The sequence below is a fragment of the Polypterus senegalus genome, chromosome 8 (assembly GCF_016835505.1).
Source record: "Polypterus senegalus isolate Bchr_013 chromosome 8, ASM1683550v1, whole genome shotgun sequence".
Taxonomy (NCBI): Eukaryota; Metazoa; Chordata; class Cladistia; order Polypteriformes; family Polypteridae; genus Polypterus; species Polypterus senegalus.
In genome coordinates, this window is record NC_053161.1 from 178,944,223 (window position 1) to 178,968,297 (window position 24,075).

The 24,075-nt window shown below is 39.8% G+C and overlaps 1 protein-coding gene across 2 annotated transcripts in view; it reads left to right on the forward strand.

The window, feature by feature from the left end:
• The first annotated feature begins 8,858 nt into the window (after positions 1-8,858).
• The window catches only part of LOC120533502 (NACHT, LRR and PYD domains-containing protein 3-like), a 44,368-nt gene continuing 29,151 nt past the window's right edge, over positions 8,859-24,075 (forward strand). For both annotated transcript variants that reach the window (XM_039760409.1, XM_039760408.1), the window contains exon 1: positions 8,859-9,035. In XM_039760409.1, coding sequence (XP_039616343.1) covers positions 8,987-9,035 — 49 coding nt within the window. In that variant the 5' untranslated portion in view covers positions 8,859-8,986. The remainder of the gene's footprint in view (positions 9,036-24,075) is intronic.

The window sequence follows — 24,075 nt, forward strand, 5'->3', positions numbered from 1 at the left end:
TGCATGTCTATTTAGCAATGTAGCAGTGAAAAAGAGCCACCGCGCAACACTTCTACTAAAGCATGTACTCCGTTGTATATGATTAGTGGTGTAGCAGTGAAAAAGGTCCCCACTTGAATAGTTTCCCGATGCACCACGTTCCAAATATCTTTTAAGCAATTTAAACCAGATTTGCGGTATAAGAAAAATCCATATCATAACAAAAATATAAAACGTTTTTCGGTATGAACCAGTATACCTCCCAGCACTAGTTACACCCATCACCTGCATGTCCTCTCTCACCACATCCATAAACCTTCTCTTAGGCCTTCCTCTTTTCCTGTTGCCCACAGCTCTATCCTTATCATCCTTCTCCCAATATACTCAGCATCTCTCCTCTGCACACGTCCAAACCAATGCAATCTTGCCTCTCTAACTTTGTCTCCCAACTTGAGCTGACCCTCTAATGTCCTCATTTCTAATCCTGCCCATCCTTGTCACACCCAATGCAAATCTTAACATCTTTAAGTCTGACACCTCCAGCTCTGTCTCCTGCTTTCTGGTCAGTGTCACTGTCTCCAACCCATATAACAGAGCTGGTCTCACTACCGTCCCATAGACCTTCCCTTTCACTCTTGCTGATACCCATCTGTCACAAATCACTCCTGACACTCTTCTCCACCCACTGCACCCTGCCTGCACTCTTTTTTTTCAACTCTCTTCCATACTCCCCATTACTCTGTTATTGTTGCTCCCAAATATTTAAACTCTTCCACACTTTTCCAACTTACCCTCCTCCATAGCATATAATCTACCTGTGTGCATCTTCCTCCAGTCTTGTATGTCACCTTTTCTCCCTCCGCAACCCATAGTTTTAAAACACTACTCTAGATGGGAAAGGCTGGCAGCATCACAGAAGAGTTTTAGCACTCCCATTTGGTGGTATTCGCAAATTGATGCCCATGATTCACTGAAAAGAGTCGTTCAAAAAGAACAAACTGTTCAAGTGACTGTAAAATTTAACATATCACCATGTAGGAATGTAGTGGAGTAGAAAGTGAGGATATTCTGTAATATGTAGTGGAGTAAAAATGAAAAGTATCCACAGCTAATTACTTAAGTAAACTACATATATGCGAAAAAACGTATTTAAAACAAAGTAATTGTATTTTGTTACTTTCCACAGTTGGTAAACAAAACTATGGCAAATGGATTAAACCGCAGACAATTCTGTGAATTACTCGATGTACAGTAAACATCATGTATTGTGATCTCGTCATGCACAATAGAGTTTGTCGACTTTCCGAGAGAAATTGTGCTGAAAAGCCTTGCAGCCTGCACAGAGCATGTTAAAGCTTTGCTACATGAGAAGTTTTACCTCTCAGCTCATCTCGATGGTTCTTTCTGTCTGGAGAAGTTTTGCTGTTGTGTCGGTATAACTTCACACTGAAATGACCTTACGGTGGTGGGCTGGCGCCCTGCCTGGGGTTTGTTTCCTGCCTTGCACCCTGTGCTGGCTGGGATTGGCTACAGCAGACTCCCGTGACCCTGTGGTTAGGATATAGCGGGTTGGATAATGGATGGATGGATGAAATTACCTTAATGTGGAACTGCAAGATAATGGACTTGCAACTGTTTCAATTTTAGAAGAGGGTTTGACTGTTAAGCGCAAGCTTTGGTTATTTTAAAGAGACTTTGATAGTGAGAGGCTGAATCACTTTACTTCTCTGAAGCGGTTTAAAGAGCATTCAAACAGCACAATCAATTCAATTGATTTAGGAATCAATTAGCTTACAATTTCTGGAATTAAAAATTTGACATTTTCCTTAATCATCTTCCGATCTAAACTTAATGCTTTCCCAGGAATTAATCAAGTGAATATTAAAATTGAACAATTTCTGCAGAAGGACATCAGGGAGTGTAAATGTAAATAAAGGAGCAGGACCTGGGGAAATTCTAGATGCAGCCTGCTGCTTTAGCAGAGAACTACAATTGGAAGAAAATGCAAGAAAGTACAAACCAGGACCAACTTGTGCTTGATGCGTGGAACTCTTTACCTGGACTTTATAGTAACTTGAAGAGGTTTGGAATTGTGTTCATTTTTGGGTCAATGCATTTCTGTGAACAGATTATTTCGAGTCATAATCTTTATCAAAAGTAAACTCCAGAGACGTCTAAACAACGAAAATTTGCAATCTTGAGCACATAAGTGGAAGAAAACTACACTACCACTAGTTAACTAGAGGGAAGGGGCCCTTCTATAATCAAACAGTCTCCTCTCAGGTGTGTGTCCAGTAGATGAGTTTATATGGGTGCCCTGACTAATTAGTACTTACCACAGTAAAACACATTTAAGTAAGGACAATAAACTATCTTAGGGGAAAGAAAAGTAACCACCTAATGAACAATTTAGCCATTAACTATAGTCTGACCATTAACTGAGGAGTCTGATCAGAGAGGGTTATCAGACACCACTTGACAATCGCAGGCTAAGTGAATAATTGAAAGGGTTTAGTGAAATATAAATAAATAAAAAATAACAGTAGGACAAATGTGAAAAACTATACAAACCGCATCAAATACCACATAAAATGATCTCAAAAACAGTGTTAATCTCAAATCCAGGCTGCCCAGCGGGTGGGTGTAAAACCCAATTTGCAGTTTATAATATGATCCTGGTTAATAAAACATTACCTTATACAACATATTTAGATAACTAATTTAAACCCTTTGAAACGGTTGACGTTTCTTAATTAGTCCAGTATCTTAATTTGTCCATTAGGACAAAGCCAATTAAAGAAATAACCAAATACAGCAAACAATGAAAATTAATTAGCATTGATCAGATAAACATCAATCGTAAGTACATAAGAAACTGGAAAGCAGATCAGTCAGTCCATCATGCCCGCGTGTCTGATAATCAGATAAACAGCCATCAGTGCTGTCACTCCCAAGTCGCTTTTCAAATGATTTTGAATGTAAACAGCCTGCCCATCGTGTACTTGATCTAAAACTTTGAGGAGCTCAATAGTTTGCCAGCTCTTCACAGTGTATATCGCACACCTCACTTTCTTTTTCTGAAAGGCCCAACTGTTTGTCCACAGCTGTACCACCTGGGCTTAGATACCTGCCACAGCCCCACTTAAAATGTAACCCTGGTTACAACAGCATTATAATTCTAGTGTTAGATGTTAGATAATGCCAAGGAGTCTGTCCTTTCCTTTTACTGTCTTGGTAATGGTGGTGTAAACCTCAGAGATACAATCTAAGCTCCCACATCCATCACAATTTAGAGGAATGGGCATGCCATTGATAATCCTAAAGGGCCATTGAGACTAAAGTGTTCTTTAAATGTAATTGCAAACACTTTGATTGTCCACAATGACACCAAGTTCAGAACTAAAGGTAAGTCCTGCTCTTCACCGCACTACTTGATCATCTATTCAGTGCGTCTGTAGTTCTTTTTGTGAAGAAAAACACTTTGCGTGAAATTGGCCCATAGGTTTCCAGCAATGTCCCTGTGTTCGTGGTGCAGAATTTATTTTAAACTACAAGTGGGATACAATTATACTAATTCCGTTTATAATTGTAAATACTTCCTTGATGCCCCTTCTTAATTTCTATTTGCTTAAACTAAAAATTCAACTCCTTTAATCTCCCCCAATAACTCATATCCTGCATTCTCAGAATCAGCCTAATTGTTTGTCACTGGAATTTTAGCATTGCTGCATATTTTTTTTGTATCCTGGAGACCAAATCTGCACACAATATACCAGATGAGGCCTCACCAGTGTGTTATAAAGCTTGAGCAGAACCTTCTGTGACTTGTACTCCACACATCAAGGCGCTATATAACCTGACATGCTGTTAGCCTTCTTAATGGCTTCTGAACACTGTCTGGCAGTTGATAGTGTCAAGTCCACTATGACTCCTAAATCCTTATTATAAGGTGGACATTCAAGTTTCAGACCTCTAATTGTGTATTCAAATATAACATTTTCTATGTTTAATACATAGAATTCAGATGAAGCATCAGATCCCTGGGTGGAGGGGGTGTGGTAGTACGTATCGTGATCGTGACAGAGAGAATAAAAGTGAAAATAAAACGGTAACTTTCACAAGTATATAAATGTACACCGTCTGTTATGGATGCAAACCAAATGTATGTGTTTACTGTATAATATTAACAATAGGAGCAGCTCACTACTGAAAACGGTAAATATAGGAGGCAGTCGGGATCGAACCAGGGACTCTTGATTACAAGTCAGCAATTCTTACTGCTGCGCCACAGAAACTGTTGTATTATCCTTGAAACTTTTGTGAAAGTGTTTATTTGATATTTGGACTTCAGGCTTCGCACATTATATAGTTTATGTCTACATGTTGTCATTTATTACTAAAATATGAAAAACGTTTCTGTTTTAACAATGTGTTTACACAGATTATTGTAGAAACTGAACACACACGAAATGCATGTGTTCCAAATAACGATCTATTATTTCCACTCTAAAACTTCAGCACTTCACTCCCAGATAATCAATCAAGGCCTGAGCTGGGAGATCTTTGTGCATGTTCTGCGGAGGTGGGGGATGGAATAGCAGGCTGCTTGTCTTTATCGGCACATTTACAGGATAAAAGATGGAGAGGTGCGAACGGATTTAAGGTGGGCCGAAATCTATGAGTACTTTCGTAGGCTCTGGTAATTCTAGTGTTAACTTTACACTCCTGATCTGCCACAGTCCGTGGAATTCCTGTATTTACTAGGGCGGAAACTCCTAACGAAACTGGAAGTATATTTTCCAATAGAAAAACACGTCTTCTGTTTGTCATTATCTCTTTCGCTAATGGATTTATAAGGTTTCCTTATTTCTGTTTTTAGTTTTGGCATTTTGAAATCTGCGGTCTTTTGAATAATCAGCCACTCGAGGTAAAAGACTTTCTTTTTCTTTATCAATGGGGTGGGGTGTGGACCTATTGTGAAAAAGCCTTAAAATGGATTCAGATTGACAGACGCAGAGGCATTTATTTATTTATCGATTGATTTATTTATGTCTCGGTCTGTTTATTATTCTAATGTTTGCATTTCCTTATTAGTCTAACACCTTTATTAGATTAGATAAACTTTATTAATCCCATGAATAAATTCAAAGGCAATTTACACCATTTGAGATATAATTAATTACTGTGTTTTTTATTAAACCTTATTGGAGCTCAGGCAAGTGAAGTGATTTGTCAAGGTCCCCCAGTGTCAGTAGATGCTTTTGAGTGCACAGCCTGAAAGTTTTTACTCCCAAGCTGTCACGAGTATGCCATGCTACCTATTTGCTCCTTTTACTTGCAGCTCTGTGGTTGTGCCCTGTGAAGTGTTATACTGTGCTGTACACTTCGACATCACCACATGCTCCTTCTTTTTATTTAGGTGACATTCTGGGTGTCCTCTTCACACTGGGCACACTGACCCGTATGCAGTCCATCATTAGATGAACTACAGTGGTCAGCGGGAGTCTGAGGGGAGTAAATCCCACCGTGTCACCTTTGAAGTTTGTTTATGAAGCATTACTCAAAATTGTAGTGGAGTCTTGACAAGCCAATGTGAATAAAATCTGTTAAACCAAAACAGGGCTTTTTGTTGAGACCAAATTAAACTGTAATCGTTAAAATTACTGTATCACTGCATATAATAATAATAATAACTTGATTATTCTATTCTAGCTCATGTCAAATGTGTCTTGTTGTTTTGTCACTCATTACTACTGTGCCATCACGATGTGTAAGTTGTTAATCTAAAATGCAGGAAATTCTGTAAACGTGGAGTCCGAACAGTTTAATAAGAGCAAAGCATGACACAGTCATTACAAATATTCCAATATTTCTATCCACATATCATATAAATGAAGTCTGTGATGGTAGTTTAAGTGAGCTTTCAGGTGAAACACTAGCAGAGGAAGAACAATCTTGACTTCAGCAGCTCAGTGGTACTTGTAGAGTTTGTAATTAATGAACATATGAATAATGTATTAAGTTAAATACAAATTCACAAAGAGCACAAGCTTTAATATTCATTGACCATTTCTCACACATTAACCGAGTGATCCTGTCTGACTCCATGCAAGCCAGAAGGCCAACAGCAATACAAGCACAGCCACCGTCCTGTTACTGGGCAGTCCAGCTGCAGACATCGAGGAGTAGAAGCCCTAAGCAGCCTCAAGATACTTTGTGATTCTCTGTGGTGACAGAAGGCAGCTGACCACGAACAGACTCCATAGAAGTGGGCATTTGTAGGTCATCTGGTGATAGGAGACACAGTGAGTTGGCAGAATAAAACAGAATGGACACTTATGGGAGAAAGTGGTAGAGATGTGAAGGAGTGAGGGGCAGAGCCACGGTGGGACCTGTAAGACCAGGCAGACAATGGATGAGAGGAGAGCAAACTGAGACAGTTTCATGAACAGAGCTGTCTAGATGAAGTCCTCACTTGTCCTTTGGGTTCCCATAAGTTACTGGTCTAAGTTCTCTCTCAGCTGTGCACTCATTTCCTAAAACACTGTGATGATGACATTTTTTTTCTGTCTCACAATTTTTCCATCAAGAGTCCCAATTATTTTTGGCTCTGAATTCCTAAACCTTTACAACCTTTATTGCATTAAAATAACAGATATTGGTAGGATGGGGTACTGCATTCAGTAAGTAATTTTATTTTATTTCTTTGTTATTACTGCTAATTTTATTCACTTTATGACGAACGACCCACAGATCACTCAAAGATCGATCAGTACAACACACCAGACATGTCAGTGTCTATCAGTCCAGAACAATCACAAAAGTAAGTCCATGTACTTGACTGCTGATTACTGTGCACACCTTCTGTCTTCACTGTGTGTCTGCTGTGTAAGATGCATGTGGGCATTCAATGAAATATGCATTTGAACAAAGTTAAATTTAATAAAGATACTTTTATTTGAAATGCAGGGTGTACTTTAGAATGTGGATTACTCCATTTTATCAATCAAATAAGCTTTAAAACACAATTAATTATTAAACAATGACTCTGAAATAATCAATACATTTAGAGGCCCATCTTTGGCCCCAAAGCACTGCAGGTGCATCCAGTCCTTCACTTTTCAGAGCTTTGATGAGGTTGGTGCTGCTGTCCATAGTCATACTGACTTGGTGGTCTTCCAGGAGGCCGTTGCACCTTTCAGTGTTCATTTCATCAGCATTTACACTTTTCAGAGTCAGTCCACTCATTGATCACAACATGTGCTGTCAAACTCGTGTAGAACTTTGTGGTTCAGGTGGACAGTAAGTCTGTCTTTGTGGAGTGACACAACACCTTCTCCAGCTGCTTTGTGTTTTATTGTGTGGTGTTGTGCAGATGTGGCAGGGCTACTTCAACAAAATACTTTCAACTCTGTAGCTCACTTGTGGGGCTGATTTTTATTTTCGCCAAGCATGTGGATAAACCCAGGCTTTTCCAAGGTGTTTATGGGCACCATATAATTGACAAACATCACCACATCTGTGATTTCTTTTCACGGTTGGTCCCTTTAATCATATGAGTTGCAACAGAAAAATGACATCACTACTGTTTCCTGCTTTTTAGGAGGCATTTCATGGCTGCTGTCAGCTTGTACATCTCACAGAGCTACATGCTTGTCTTCCTCGACTGCACGCCTCCGACAGAGATGCTGGATTAAGTTTCTCATGCTACTTCCTTTAGTTTCCACAATGTCTTTACAATGGACAGTGTTTTGTTTGATGTTAGACTTTACATAACTGAGACATTTTCAAATGACTGAGGAGACACTGCCAGTTTTAGAGTTTTTTACTTGCTGACTTGTGTGCTGCCATCTTGTGTGCGAGGGGACAGGTGGTTTAATGGAGAGTGGGTTGTAATTACCCAGGAAAGTGAATCAAATATTTAAATTATTATACATTACCCTAAACCAGTGTTTCTCAAATAGTTTGACCTCGGGGAACATGCTTTTTTATTTTTCTTTAAATTTTTTTTTTAATTTAGAATGCACTTTAAATCTTTTCTGTTACATTTAATAAAGCTATTCTTTGTTGTAAATTGGTCCATATTTCTTTCTTTTTTTATTCTCTTATACGTTAATAAGGATACAGTGTTACGCAGAGGTGTACTTATAACAATTTTATAGACAAATGATACTATTTATAGTCGCGCAGGGGGCGCGAGATGTTTCCTTCTTCCTAATGACAGAAAATAATTGAGAAGCACTGCCCTAAACCAAAAACTCAAATCCATTAAAAGTAAACGATTTTTCACATTTCTTTAACAACAAGATCTAAGTGCTAAAAAGAGGTCTGTGATATGGACTAAATGTAATAAGAATATTCTCCATGAGAAATGTTAATGATTTACAAATCTGTTTTTAACAAACAATGTTGCTAGCTTCATAGCCATGTCACAAATGTCTGAGATACGCCAACACCACGATTTTCAGTCTTCCAAAGACCAAATGTTCACTGGGTATGTGATGACCATCATATGATGTAAGGTCACCTGAACAATGACAGCCTCCTATTACTTCAGTCTTAGCAGGCTACCATCTCCACAAAATAACCTTAAGGAGGTTACAGATCTGTCACCAAGAGGACATAGCCATTAAATTCATGTGTCCCAAAGGTTCCACCTTGCAAATTTTAATTCTGAGGCCTCGATAAGATTATGGATAACCGTGTTGACCATCAACTTTCACTTCCAAAGTGTGTTGTAAAGTTTTAAAAGCTTGGATGTTTGGACGTTCATCTCCTTTTAGTCCCTCATGTCAAAATGATTACAGACCTGAGTCTGCCGTCTCTCTGCTCAGCTCTTGTCATTTGTTTTTAATTTCATGTCCTCTTTGTTTTGTTTCCACAGCAGCCCTTTGTTGAGAGTTCACATTAAGTTTGGTGAAAAGATCCCTCAAAGAAGACAAAGTGCCATTCAGGTCACAAAATCAAAAAATTGAGTGAAGACAACTATTGTAAGAAATTTGTGTCAATGACCTCCAGGAAAAGGAGACCTGATGAAGACATCGGCGCTCTGTCTGGTGAGAAAAGCCTGGTGATGTTTCTATTTGAAGTTAAACTGTTTTAAAAGCTGCACACTTTAAAAAGAAAAAAAATACTTTTATTTGTATGATATTTGCTATGTAAATGGATTGCTTGGTAATGTCACCCAGCATAATGGAATCGTTTTTATGTTTATGATGTTTACTTATTTCTTACTTAAATTAAAGGTTGCTGAGCCTTTATCACAATGATATGTGAATCCACAACATTATAATGGGGTAGAAAGTTAATTATTAATTTCATGCAGTTGGCAGTTGTGTGACGTTTTTAAGGGCACTTAAGGTGAATGAAAACTTCTGTTTACAGGAGAAAAGTCAAAGAAGGATAAAATCTGAAATATATTATATTTAAAAGAGAAATAAGCTCAGCTGTTAACTGTGGTATGAGTACCATGAAGATCTGAGAGTGTCAGACCTCAATAAATGAGTGTAGGACAATAAGAAGTCAAAGGAGACCTTAAATATTTGATTAGTTTAAAAGTTTATTTGACTTTGTGAACAGTCGTCCGAGATTCTTAAAGGCAATCGAGAAAGGTCAGATGTAAGCACAAGGTGACTACTCAGAACTGTCCAGCAACTTCAACAGAATTATCCATTTCTATAACGTAGTTGAGAGCACTTTGTTGAGATGTCATCTCTGACACCCTGGGCAGGACTGAAGAGCCCCAGTGGGTCACCTCTAACTGAACTACCAGAGAGAAGAGAGGAATAATAATTGATAGAGATGCAGTAGTCTGTTCAGTTGTGTTACCATCCCAGTGCTCAATTAGGAGACCTCCCTGGGCAGATCGGTAAGCTCTTGGCCAGAAGAGGAGTGCATCCAACTGTCATTGTCACAAAAATGCTCAGTTGTTCTGGGTCATGCACATTCTTCGAAATAAGTAATAAAAGGTTAACCAAGCCTCTTGAACTCCCCAGTTTGGAGGAAATGTTCAAAGTAGAAATAATTGGAAAAAAAACCCCACCATTTCAGCTGTCCTGAATTCTTCCATACATTATAGAAGGCAGTTGCCAAAGGTACAAGGAGGTTAGGTTAAGAAAGGTTAGGAAAAACATTAATGATGCTGGTGAAAGTAGGATCTTAATCACCTTTAAAGGATAATAAGTATTTTTCATGTCAGTTATTTCTTTTCAATCATTGTGTAATATAGTTTGCTACATAAAACTACTGTATACTGTAAAGTAAGGCATATTTAATAAACTTTAATAAATACATAGCTCATTCTTACCTTTTATAATGTAGGTGATGAGTACTGGTGTCTTAATGTAAAAAAGCCTTGAAACTTACCGAATACGACCACTTCAAAGTGCCAAAGGTTTCAATGTAAGAAAACATGCCTTCTACATCCTTCTATATAAAAGCGGTCGGGATTGTCCTTCCGTCCCATGAGTACTACGCAGGTGCGGAGTTTCACACACGCCCCGTCCATTTTGCAATGCACGATGGGATTTGTAGTTTCGTTTTTCCAGGTAAAAGATGATTTTCTACTCCAGACTGTGCGATATCATCTTCTTCTTTCTTACTATATAAAAGCGGTCGGGATTGTCCTTCTGTCCCGTGAGTGGAAAGCATAGTGGTATTCCGCTTATCAGAGACTTACTACTTGCAGCTTGCGGTACGAAGCGACATGATGTTAGCAGAGTTCTGGTGCTTCCATCATTCCCTTGCTTTAGTGCGTGATGCGCTTTAAAAATAGACAAAATTATGTGTCTGGAAATAATTAATGTGGATGGAGTACAAATGCCTCACCGCGTAGTAAATATCAGGGGGGTTCAAAAGGGCGACCTCAATATAGAAAAAAAGTTTAAATTTCATCACAAAAATAACAGAAACTACGAGTATTAAAGTAATACCGCTCAAATGCAATATAACCAAATTAATGAGTTTTATAAAATATCAAATTGATCTACATATTGAATTTCCTTAAGAAGTGGTCAACTTAAAAGTCGGTCGCATTAAAAGGCGGGTCAGCCTAGTTTATGAAGAATGCTTGTCACAACTTTCGGGAGTGTGGGGTACCAGACCCTCTGTTGCAGACTACTCAGTCCCTGTTCAATCAGAGCGAAGGTTTGGTCCACATTTCCAACAGTAAGGTAGACTCAAACCTAGTGCATGTTGGACTCCTCCAGGGCTGCCATTTGTCACTGATTTTGTTCATAATTTTTATTAACAGAATTGCTGGGCTTAGCCATGGAGTGAATGGAGTCTAGGTCGGTGATGTTAGGATGAGATCGTTGCTTTTTACAGATGATGTGGTCCTGCTGGCTTCATATTGCTGTAACATCAGGTGTGCACTGGGGTTGCTTGCAGCCAAGTTTAAAGTGGTCAGGATGAGGATCTGCACCTCCAAGTCTGAAGTCATGGTTCTCAGCTGGACAAGGGTGGAGTGCCTTGGGGATGAGGTGCTGCTTCAAGTAGACAGGGTTTAAGTATCTCAGGGTCTTGTTCACAAGTTATGGAAGAAGAACTCAGGAGATTGACAAGTGAATTGGAGTGGTGTTTGCAGTTATATTTATTTTGTACTGGTGAGTCATGATGAAGAGAGAGTTGAGCCAAAAGGCAAAGCTCCCAATTACTGGTGTACCTGCATTGCTGTCCTTTTTTGGTCACAAGGTTTTGTGAGATTTTTGAGACCCCACAATGAGCTCTCAACACCCTCCAACTGCTCTGCACACTGATATAGGCAGGAATTTGTTGTCCACTGTCTGTTCAACTTCAAGTTTGCAGGCTTGCTACGAATCTTGTCTGTTGCCTGATGGTTTATGCAGGGAAAATTTAAAACTGGTCCATGACCTGGCCTTGTGCTGAGTTTCTCTCATCTCTCAACCAAAGTGAACCTGCTTGGTGAAGGAAACTATCTGTTCCTTTAATCCGATGAAGGGAGTGAATACAAGATGACTGACAATATTACTGCTTGCTTGCTGTTTGTGTGTGCTGAAGTGAACGGTCCCATTTGAGTAAATGCTTGAGATTGTTCCTGTGTTCACAAAAATAAAACTGATTTTCTCAGAAACCTGGACTCTCTTCCTTCTCTCTTGTGGAAGTTTGTGATCTACACATCACAGTTGGTACCAGAAATGGGGTCTTCTACAGATGGATTTTCCCAACAGCCTTAGCACGAGGTGCCTGCAGATGCTCTTACCTCTAGCTATCCCAGAGATTTGCTTGAGAAAATGGCTCCTTCGGATGACCCTGAATGTTTCCTCTTTTGTTTTGAACACATGACCACACTGATGCACTGGTACAGGCAAAATCTGGCTGCCTTCCTTATCCCCTTTTTGTCCAGGGATGCTCTGCAAGTCATGGCAAATCTTCCCACTGAGAGACTTAATGATTCTGATTTCCTGAAGCATCAAATCCTTCATTGTGTGGCTATGAGCTCCTTGGCCAGGGGTGCAAGATCCGTCTGTGGCAAATCAATCCTGATTGCTCTATCTGGGGACCGGTGCAGGATTTAGTAGATCTTATCCAAAGCTGCTTTCATGGAGACACCATGAGAACATTGTAGAAAAGATCTCTATTGACGCCGTGTTGACTGATATAAGCAATGACCTCTGTGACGAGATGCTGTGGAGGAAAGTTAAAACTCTGTTGGATGTGACCTGCAGATTCAAAGGAGACCAATGCCCTATGCAGATGACGCCGTCAAAGAAATTTTGCAGCTGGAACCGATTACAGGTGCTTTCGCTGTGATCAGCATGGACATCTGGCTAGGGACTGTTTGATCCTACCTGCTTAGTCTCTGAAGATCAGTTTAGATGAGGTTTGTTGCTCTCCGGCCAAGTTCTTGGAAAAGGATAACTTTAAGGTGTCAGTTGGTTTAGCTGGGTGTGAGGTCCTGTCCCTGCTGGACTCTGATAGTAACTTCTGCTTCATCTGATGCAATTTGCTCCAGCAGATACCCTTGATAAGCATGAAGCATGTAAACATTTACTGTGTTCATGGGGAGGTTAAGGAGTATGAGAAGGTGCTCCTCCCTCTGAAATATAAGGGAAAGAAGTTTAAACTTTGGACTGCTGTGTCAGACTCTTCACCCTGGCCTTTCTTAGATAGGAAGTGGAATGCCCTATTCCCGTGGGTCTTGGCTGCCTGCAAAGTGCATCTTTGTTAGTAGAAAGGGAGGGGCTCACCACTGACAGGGTTAGTCAGGGAGCCGGCTTGGAGCTTGAACCTGACTTGTCCAGTAAGGGTGGACACGATTTCTTACCTGACTTTCTGGGGTGGTTGGAAGTCTCTGAATGTCATAGGTGCTTGCTCCTTCATCATTCTCAGATGGGGCTGCGGTTTTGGGCTTTAGGGAAACATTGGCTTAGGTGGCTGCTGCGTCAGGCTGTGGTGAAGCATTGACTGACCAACAGTTGGAGTTTGCATGCTTGCAACTAGTGGTGCAACGGATCAAAAAAACTAACGGTTCGGATCGGATCACGGTTTTATGTCACAGATCGGATCAATTTTCGCATCAGCAAAAAATAAAAGACAAGACAAATTTAACTCTCCATTTATTTAGTTAAGTATTTTTTGGCCATTAAAAAAAACATTCAACTCAAGACTCATTCTACTCAATTCTATAAATACAATTTAAGATGCAATATCGGGCATGATAACTATTTCCTTTTAGTATGGACACAATAAAAAGCAACTTTAAATGCAATTTAAGGCATCATTGCTTCTTACTTTGAACAGAGAGAAATAAAAACTAGCTTATGTCCACATCATCAAAAAAGAAGAAAGAAAGCAAAGCAGACCTGAGCTTATAATTTAAATTTTTTTTTAAAAACATGAGGAAGTCTACATTTTTTGGGGAAAGTGTAGATCTTTGTTGTAACTATGTCCCCTGCTGTTGAGAACACCGTCTCTTTAGGCACTGAAGTGCCAGGCACAGCAAAATGGTGTCTTGCCATTGTGGCAAGGTGAGGGTACTTACTTCGTTGCTTTTCCACCAAGTCAGTGGATCACCATCGACTGGAATGCCACTTGCTGCCTCATAGGATACCACCTCCTCTTTGATGGTGTCAGCAAAAGCCTTGCTGACCATGTCCTTCTGTGAAAAGGTCTCGCCAAAAAGCTCCACCATTGCCGACTTCTTTTGAGGAGGAGATGTGTCTGCTCCTGTTGGCGCTGCATATTGACGCTGCAGGGAAAGTTACATTAATGATTAAAACATTTTTTTCCATAGACATTAAAATGTGGCAAAAACTTAATAACTTAATAAACTTAACTAAAAACATTATCATAAAAAATAAAAAATAGATAATTTCAAAATATTTATTTTCTTTACCTCTTCACAGTCTTCAGTGCCAAGACTGCTCACAATCTCAGTAGTGAGATCGCTGTATGTCCTCAGGTGTAGGGCAAAGTCTAGGTGAGACAGCGACTTGAACCTTGGATCAAGTGCAGTAGATCTGTGAAGGTAGTCCTGTAGGGTTGGTGGTGAAGTGTATCTGGGCTTCAGGTCCTCTCTAATGGCAGTCTTGACATCTCTTGTGATGGTACTGTCTTCCTCACTTGGGGCCATGGATTGTAGGATCCTTGTTTTCAGAGGCAGGATCATGGACACAGATGGTGCAGTTTCAGTGCTCAACAGAGTTGTAACCATTTTGAGTGATTTGAGCAGCTGGAGGACCTCCTCTGCCACTTTAACATCATCATCAGACAAGGTGACAATGTCTCTGGCATTTTTTGTCAGGGTTTTGTCTGTTAGTGCAGAGTATATAGCTGCCTGCTGCTCAAGATAACGCTCCAACATGTCATAAGTGGAGTTCCACCTTGTTGTGACATCATGTATGAGCTTATGAGTAGGCAGCTGTAACATTTCTTGCTTGGTCTTAAGCACATGAGCAGCTGTTGAGCTTTGGTGAAAGTAGGAAACCACCTTGCTGATCCTCCCAAGGAGGCGGTCCATCTTACACACTTTCATTCCCCTTTGGGATGCTAAATTAATTGCATGTGCAAAGCACCCTATCTGTGGGCCCAGTCCTGCTTCATTCACTGCATTTATTTGGTTTTTGGCATTATCTGTTGTGACTGGGATATTAGTATTGGGCCTCTCTATCCGCCACTCTGCCACTGCTTCCGTCAATACGTGTGCCAGGTTTGTGCCAGTGTGACTCTCATAGAGGGGGCGTGTCTGCAGTACAGGGCTTCGTATCTCCCACTCCGCTGTGATGAAATGAGCGGTCACGGTCACATAGCTTTCTGTTGCCCTGGAGGTCCACCCATCTGTAGTTAGGGCCAGAGAAGATGCCTGGGAAAGTTCAGCCATAACTTTTGACTTTTCCTGCTCATACATACTTGGGACGATATTGTCACTGAAGTGAGTGTGTGACGGAATATCATAGTGTGGCTCAAGCAGGGGTATCATATGTTTAAACCCCTTGTTTTGCACAACGGAATATGGCCTCATGTCTGCAGCAACAAACACCCTAATAGCTTTTGTAATAGCTTTAGCCCGGTCTGATTTGGCAGCAAAGGGCTGCTTAAATGCCGCGGATATCTTTGGTTGTTGCGCATCCATCGTCTTGGGTCCTGTCATATCAGGGTGGTGTCATTTTAAATGAGTGGCCATGCCCGTCGCTTTGCCAGTCTCATAGGGCATCCTCGTGCCACAGTTGACAAACTGTGGTGGTTTTATCCACCACCCTTTTCCCATCAACATATTTAACATATATATTCAAATAAAAATATTCAAAATGCTCCCACACATGAGACTTAAATGATGCTGGAGGTTTGTCGAGCTTCTCTGCTTGAACTGCTACCGCTGGCCATGACCACGCGTATAAAGCGGCAAAACGGACCAAAGTCAAGCGAAAATGCGCGAGAGAGGTTGAGTTAGTGTGCAAGAGAGGTTGAGAGAATGCGCGAGAGACACGCACACAATACAGTGGAACTTTTTTTTTCTATGATCTTTGGATCACGTGCGTACCGAACCGTGGACAGGAATCGGTTCGGATCACAGATCAACAGTGATCCATTGCACCACTACGTGCAACGAGCCGACAGCAACTTAGATTTTGTATTTGGACAAGCCCATGTTGCAGGTGACTGTTACTATGTAGAGCAGGAGGGCCCTAGTGTGAAATCTCTGCTCTTTTTAGTTATGAATGGCTTTTTGTATTGTGTGATTTCTAATCGCATTGGGGGTAGGCTGATTGAACAGTTTGTGGTCCTGAGTGGTCATAGAGAGACTTTGAAAATTGTTCACACACGTCTTCATCTTGGTGCAGACAAGGGATCCTATTTCGAAATGGTTGTATTGACTGAATATGGTCAGAGCTGTGGAGCAGTTTTGTAAGTCTTCCCCCAACTGTCAAGTTTTTTCCACTCATAGACCTGTCTGTTTTGAATGTCCCTTTCGAGAGATTTGGGTTAGACATTGTTGCTCCACTTCCCAAGAGTAGGAATGGTTATCAGTATAAACTCATGTTCGTTAATAGCACAACAAGATATCCCAAGGTGGCTGCTTTGTGTCAGGCGAACTCACAAGCTGTTGCAAAGGCTTTGTCAGAGGTTTTCACTTGCATTGGCAATCCTTGCGAGATTTTATTGACCAGGGTATACCTTTTACCTTCTGCATCATAACCAAGCTGTGTGAGAGCCTTGGAACCAAACAGTTAAGCACCACTGTTTGCCATCCTCTAATGAATGGCCTGACAGAATGATTTAACAAGACTTTAGAGCAAATGATTCAGTGTGTGACTCATGATGACCCGACCTCACGGTTTTGCTTTTTTTGGTGTTCACTGTACAGGCAGTTCTTCAGGCATCTACCGGCTTAAGCCATTCATAATATTATATGGCAGGCGGACACAAGGGGTTTTTGACATGGGATTCTTCATGAGAAGAATGGGCGGGAGTACACAGTGCAACTTATGGTTGGAAAGTTTTGTTGATCGGGTCATTTTGCTCCAGGAGCACATTGATGTAGAACATCAGGAGTGCGAACAGGAGGCACAAAAATGTAATTATGATACAAAAAAACAAATTTCACAAATTCAAAAATGGCGATTGGTGCTTGTTTCCACTTTGTCTGACCCACAAGTTTCTGATGAAATGGCTGGGTGCTGCAGTAGTGGAGGAATGAATGAGCCCTGTTAACTGTAAGGTTAGGATGATAATGTGGTGGCCACTGCTGCTGAAGTTTGTCAGATTGAGATTGCTATTGGTGATGATATGACTGAAATGCAGAAGGCTGAGTTACTATGCCTGATCAGAAGGAACTCTGACATCTTTTCATCCTTGCCAAACTGGACTGAACTTGCTGAACACAAGATTGTGACTGAGCCTGGTACTGAGGTACAGATGTACCTGTATCATTTAATGGAAGCAAAGAGGACTATGGTATGTGATGAAGTGAAGCAGATGCTTGAATTGGGTGTGATTTGTGAGAGTTAAAGTGAATGGAATAGTCCAATTGCTGTGGTGCCAAAACTGGATGGCTTGGTTCGGTTTTGTATAGATTTTGGATGCTCGAATAAAATTTTTACATTTGATGCATACCCAATGCCGGTGTATTGATGATTTACTGAAGAAAATAGGAAAAGCCTTGTATATTTCTATCCTGGTTCTCCCAAAGGGGTACTGGCTGGTACCTCTATAGGAATCCATTTGCGAGAAGGACTGCATTCACCACTCTGAATGGGTTGTTAGAGTTCACCAGACATTGCTTACTTCTTCACTCATTAAATTCTGTATTGTTATTTTACATAGCCAGCAGATTGAAATTCTCACTGTGGGGCAGAATGATGAAAAGTGGATATAAGAATTTGATTGTACTTTATATGTATAACAATAAATTTGAGATGAGCTTATTGTTCTGCATTGCATTTAAAAAAGATCCTTTGATTTATAAAAGAGCCAAACAACCTTCATGTCACATTTTACATGATGTGTCACATTCATGCACGGCTTAAAAAAATAAATAAATCAAAATTCAGAAAATAAAAAGGTAGATTGTGTGATAGAGCCCAACCATGATGAAACAATTATCAATTAAACATGAAATGTCTCTCTTGTTGAGGATACAATAATAAAGTGGAGAACACTTTCAAGTGAGTATACTCACAGATAGAAGTCAATCTATAAATACACGCGGTAAAAACTTCATGAATGCTGAGTGCTGAGAGACAGGAATGACAGCTCTGTGCTACCTCTGTGTCTAAAGCTTCCATACTAAACTTACTAAACTCCAACTTGATTTAATCTAAATGTGTGCCTACAATGGCTGTTCACTTCTTGTTAGTTGATTGCAATCTTTATCTCACTAGACCACTGAAGTGCATCAAGAGGCAACATCTTTGTGAAATAATAAAGTAATCTTCTGCATAGTGAAAGAATGTGAATGACTGAGTTTTTTTGGTTATTGTTGTCTACAGAACAGAAACAGAAATTCACATCTGGGAATCGGCACTCAGTGTCAGTAACGGCACTTGGCTGTGACTTTCTGAAGTGAATCCACGGCTCTGGGGCTGAATGTGTGCTGAGGAGGAATATGATCAGCAAAGTGAAATGCACAAATGGTCTCCTTTTAAAATGGCTGAATCTCACAAACATGTTTTTTTTTTTTTCCTAAAATGACATTCTGTATTGCAATATGTGTGCATTGTCAAAAATGGACGTGCTCTTTAAGCTTTTTCTGACATTGGGATTCAGTGTGCATTAACTCTATTGTAAAACACAAGAGGAGGTTAGTTATTGTCTTAAAGATATAAAGCATACTTCACTTTAGAAGGCAATTTTGTGTGATAAAAAAATGTATACCATGATGGTGAAAAAAGAAGTTTGACTCTCAAAATTCCAAACATATCTTTTAAGAGGAACACCCTGACAGTGCAAAGAAGTAGTATTTGGAGATGGCTAGGCTTAAAGTTCATATTTTTGTCAAATTAAAAAGTAAAAACGGTAATATACAAATTGCGATGATACTGACTGATGTCATTAGGAGATCCCTGCTTTAGTATTTAATTGGTTTAAGCTGAGCCATTATTTTGTTGGAGAACTTCAACACTCATATGTAACGATTGATTATAGAAGATTAAAGACTCAGTGCCTGAAATCAGACATTAAAGCTCACTGACTGTGTGGGTCAGAGACATGAAGCCATTGCATTCCTTTCACTTGTAACTTATGCTGTTATGATTGAGAGCTTCCTGTGAGCGAGAAGTCAATCTAAGTTTATAGCTTTCTTGTGTACACATGTGAAAGAAATCCATGCTGGTTTAAGGGTTTTATCCCTGGTTGCCATGTCTTGCAAGTTGAAGGCTTTGTAGTTTGGTTGCCTTAAAGCAGTGTCATCCAGGAGCGAGTGTGAAGAGTGTTGCAGGTATAAGAAGAGGGGCTGATCAGCCTGGTGCACACTGGGTCAAAAAAGTGGACTTCATTGACCTGCTGCATGCATGGAACCTCTGGTGGTGAGCTTTAAGAGAATTGGCTGGCCAGATGGTTATTATCTTAGCTCTTAGCACCTGCCATCACTGAGACAAAGGAGCAGAGATTGTCCAAGCTGGTTCTTCATTCCTTTTTACTGGTGGCACTTTTTATTGCTTTCCTCCCTTTTACTTCAAGCGAGTGTCTTTTCTTTTTTTTTTTTTGTATTTTTCATACTGCAAGTCCCTATTGCTATTGCCTTAAGACAGAGATATCATGGTTGTTCATAGCTGCTTTTGAACTGAGGAGTGTTGGAGCAGAGACCTTAGGTCAGGTCACATTTGAATGTTCATTTAGTGTGTCCAACAAGATGTTTATGATGGTGTTTTGTAACAGTGCTGTGAGTCTCAGCTCATTCAGAGATGTTGTGTGCAAACCTTGTGCAATTTCCCACTAGTCCTACTTTTTATCATTTGGATTTGGCCAATAGGTAATTGGATTTGGCCAATAGGTAATGGCCTTATTTTTGAACTGCTGACTCGGACCAGTCACTTGTGCTTTAAAAACATCGTTTAACAATGAAGCGATCTCTTCATTTGCTCTGTGGCCTTCCATATAACTGAGAGTCACTGCAAAGCTTGTAAACCCTGCCTAAATGGATCTGACTCAAAAGGTCAAGTGAGGGTCTGTCAGGAATCGGGTAAGGGGTCTTTCATTTGTCTGGTTTAGGCGCTGGTCACCTCTGGTCTTTTGCTACATACAAATTATTGAGTACTTTTTGGATGTTTGGTCTTATGCCTTGTTTTCTGGATTGCACATTTGCCTAGTATTTCCTGTAGGGGTCACTAGTTCCCTATTTGGAAAAAGTTATTTTTAATTGCGGCGTTTTTAAGTAACCCGAAGCTATATAGATATAATGTAAAAAGGTGATATCCCTCCCATAGTGATATGGCGGTAAGAAATCACATAAGAGAAAATAACTTGGCTTTCTTTAATGATGATTTGTGTGGCATAACAAACGATGGAAACCAAATGGCAAGACAATTACCAAGGTGGGATCTCGATGTATACAGTCTGCCATTTTTCGTCGCTGCGATGGAAGGATTTTCAGGATGGATGACGTTATCACCCATCCGTCCGTCAGCTTCGAGGTATTTGACTGCTATCCAAGTCTTTTTTACTGTTTTCTCCGATGTGTAGGCCCTTACTTAGGTTCCAAACAAGGCAAGGAGAGGATTCAATTTCATCTCTAACATACAGAAATAGTACAATGCCTATTTTCTTAGTTGTCCCCTTCTCTCTTCAAATGCTTGCCTAGCAGTTCAAAATGCTAAGAGCCCCTGGCCTGTACGTGTGAGTGGATTTATAAAATAATTTTTATACAGAGCACAGTGACATTAAACTTATATTCTGATTATACCTAGTGATGTAGTTCTTGTTTGATTTCAATTACTGACCTCTTGTCTGTTTTTATGACTCCTGTTTTTCAGATTTGGCTTGAAATCTTGCATTTGTTTCTTTGTTTAATCACCTTCTTGCCACATTATTCATCTTTGCTCTTTTGTTTTTTTAAACTTCTGCCTTCAGTGTTTTTGCTGTGTTTTTGACTGCCTACCTACGTATGTTTTTGCTCTCTGTTTTAAGACCACAGACTTTTAAACATTTTTAATTTCCATCAGTATCTCATATTTTGTGATGTGTGCTGATCTGTTTTGTTCAAGGCAGTGCTTTACAGAGCAGCACTTTGTGTAGTGTCCACTTGAGTCTTTGTCAGCAAATGTGCAATGAACATTCCTGTTCCTTTGAGCTCATCAGGCAGGTCCTGATCCTTTTCTGTTTTTGTCAACACTAATGTAAGTATTTGGTAGAAATGTTCTATCAGTCCTTCAAATGAGAATGAGAAACTGAAGTCTTGAAATGTTTGATATGTAAGAGTTTGGCTGTTAAGAATTTTCAGAAATGAAAGGAGTCTCCTGGTCTGTTAAGATCTCGTTGAATGAATTTGTGATACCATAGAACATCGCCTGTATTGGAAACGTGGGTCTTTGATATTTCAAGAGGTCCCACTGTATCCAATGTAGTCTGATCAGAAGGGTCTTCAAGTGGTGGCACTTTGGAGGTTGTTGGGGCGAACATTCATATCTGGAGTGGCAGAATCATTTAACTGTTCAGATCTTCACATTTTATTGTTCAGTGGCCATATCTTTTACCAAAGCGGCTGCTTTTTACAATGGAAGAGGCAAATCATAAACATCTAAGATATGGGTTTGTAGCTGAGGTGGGTGAAAGGGCTCAAAAAATCTACTGAAGTACAATGTATAATTACACCGACAATAATAAACTCCAGTAAAAAGGAAACTAATTAGAAAAAAGTAAAACCGTAGTCTTAAAAAAAATATTTAAGTAAAAGTATAATTTGCTGTAGTTGCTTAAAAAAAATCAATCAACCAATGAATTAGTAAATATCCTCAAACATCCATGCTGTGCATTGGGGAAAATATAAGAAGAATATACATGGCAATAGATTTTATTTATCAAAAGACATATTAGCAGTAAATTATTATATATGTTTGAAAGAGAGAGGATATACTGTACTTTATTATTAAACAAGTGTAGCCTGTACATGTCTGTATAACATATAAAACAGAAAGAACTTCTTAACAAAGCACACAGCAGCTTTATTGGCTGTCACAACCTGCTGTTCTTGAAACGATTGAAATGGCAGTGCATGTGTGCTCGGTGCTTATGCCTGTCTGCCTATACAAACAACGGCTTGGCAGTCTGAGCAAATCTCCAATGCACATCACACACTCCTATTTTACAAAATATTTTAAAAACAAAAATGTGATATCTGTCACTTTCAAGAATCAATAACAGAAAGCAGTCCAACTTGTAACTCGGCTAACTGTCGCATCTGAATGTTAGCTATGCATACTGAAATGTGCACAGAACTGAAGACCGAGACACACAATGGATGGGAGTTGAGCCCACTAATGGGTGTGTTTATTTCACAACAAATGATCTGCATTAGTCTTCTAGCAGAATCAAACTGCACTGTAAAAGCCATGTAAGCCGCCCTGTAAAAATGACAGTCACTTCACTAGACAGGCTTTTCCACTCTCGCAGTGTCCCTGATCGTCATTCAGCGTTGCGTGTGGTGTCTTTTTTTTTTTCTTCCCTGTTCTCATCTGAAGGGCTGTATTTATAATGCCATGGGAGACTCCACCTGCTTTCTCAGACTTGTAAAGTGTAATGAGAAAGTTCCAGAGGTTCTGAGTAATGCAGAACTCAGCACGCCAGTGATACCCTGCTGTCAATCACCTGTCCAGCCCCGCCCATCTCTAGGGAGACAATGCTGGCTACTACAAAAGATTTTCTAACTTCTTTAAATAAGAATGTGCTCATTTTACCACAATTAAAATACATACACAAACAAACATATTCTGCCGTTTAGATGTTTATAATGGTATATCTGTCCTGTTTCATGATGATGATGATGACTGACTTAAGTAGTTGATTTAGACATACTACAGCCATCCTCTTAGAGTTGTGTGCTGAATACAGAGACCATCATACAGAAATCGTGCAATCCCTGTTCAGTTATGGGTTTAGAAGAACTGGGTGTAGAAAATGGATGGATGGACGGGCTAACATCAGTGTGATAGACCTGGAATTCAAATGTGAAATGAAAGACAATTTTCTGTTCATTTCGTTATCCTGCTGCTTAGAGTACCTAAAATGCCAACACCAAAAAAGACTGAGTAGGATTTACAGGTAGCGCAACGTTTCCATAACTGTAAGTTAATTTCCACACCAAGGTCGTATTTTGTAAATCTCAACTAAAGCTTACAAAATGGTTTATGCAAATTTCTGAGCCCAGCAGTTGGTTGGTTTTCCTTTTAGGATCATGATGAATCTGAAAATACGAGAGTTGCCCCCCTTTGACTCCTGAACACCTTTATCTTTAAATGTACTAAAAGTTTATAACTAATATAAACATGTAGTTAACTAAAGCCGTGCCACTAAAAGGCAAGTGGCAGGTTTGTTATCACCCATCACCTCATTGTATACAGGACTCGTTAAGCCAACTGTTTAGAGAACGACAAGACAACTTTTAAAAATCACCTAACATACAAAAAGGGGCACTGTAGCCAATTGTCTAAAGAACAGAGGCCTGTTTTTCAAGAAGCCCAGACTTCTTGTAAGTTACCTCCAAAATCCAACTCTGACAATTGTGTCTCATCTCCACCACTGCGGTGTATTTACTTTGATTGGCCGAGAGGACAATGGTAAAAAATGACATTGAATTTCCAGTTACCACACTCTTCAAATATCAGAGTCAAGGACCAGCAGCACCTTCATAATCGGATATAAACTGACAGGCAGATCTTGAGGTTACTATTTTAGTTCAATTCAGTTAATTTTGTATGCTAATTGTAACGAAGTGCAGACTCAGAGAGCTGTAACAAGTTCACCTGTAAAAACACCTCCACTGTAGGACAAGGTGGCATTGTCCCATTTGGCTTGGTTTTCTATGACACCACATTGGCAATCATAGAGTTGTAGAACATGTAAAGGATTTTAATACCCAGGAGCACAGTCCTCGTCAGTAAAAAAAGTCCTGCTCTGACCTTTGTTATATACAACAACAACTCT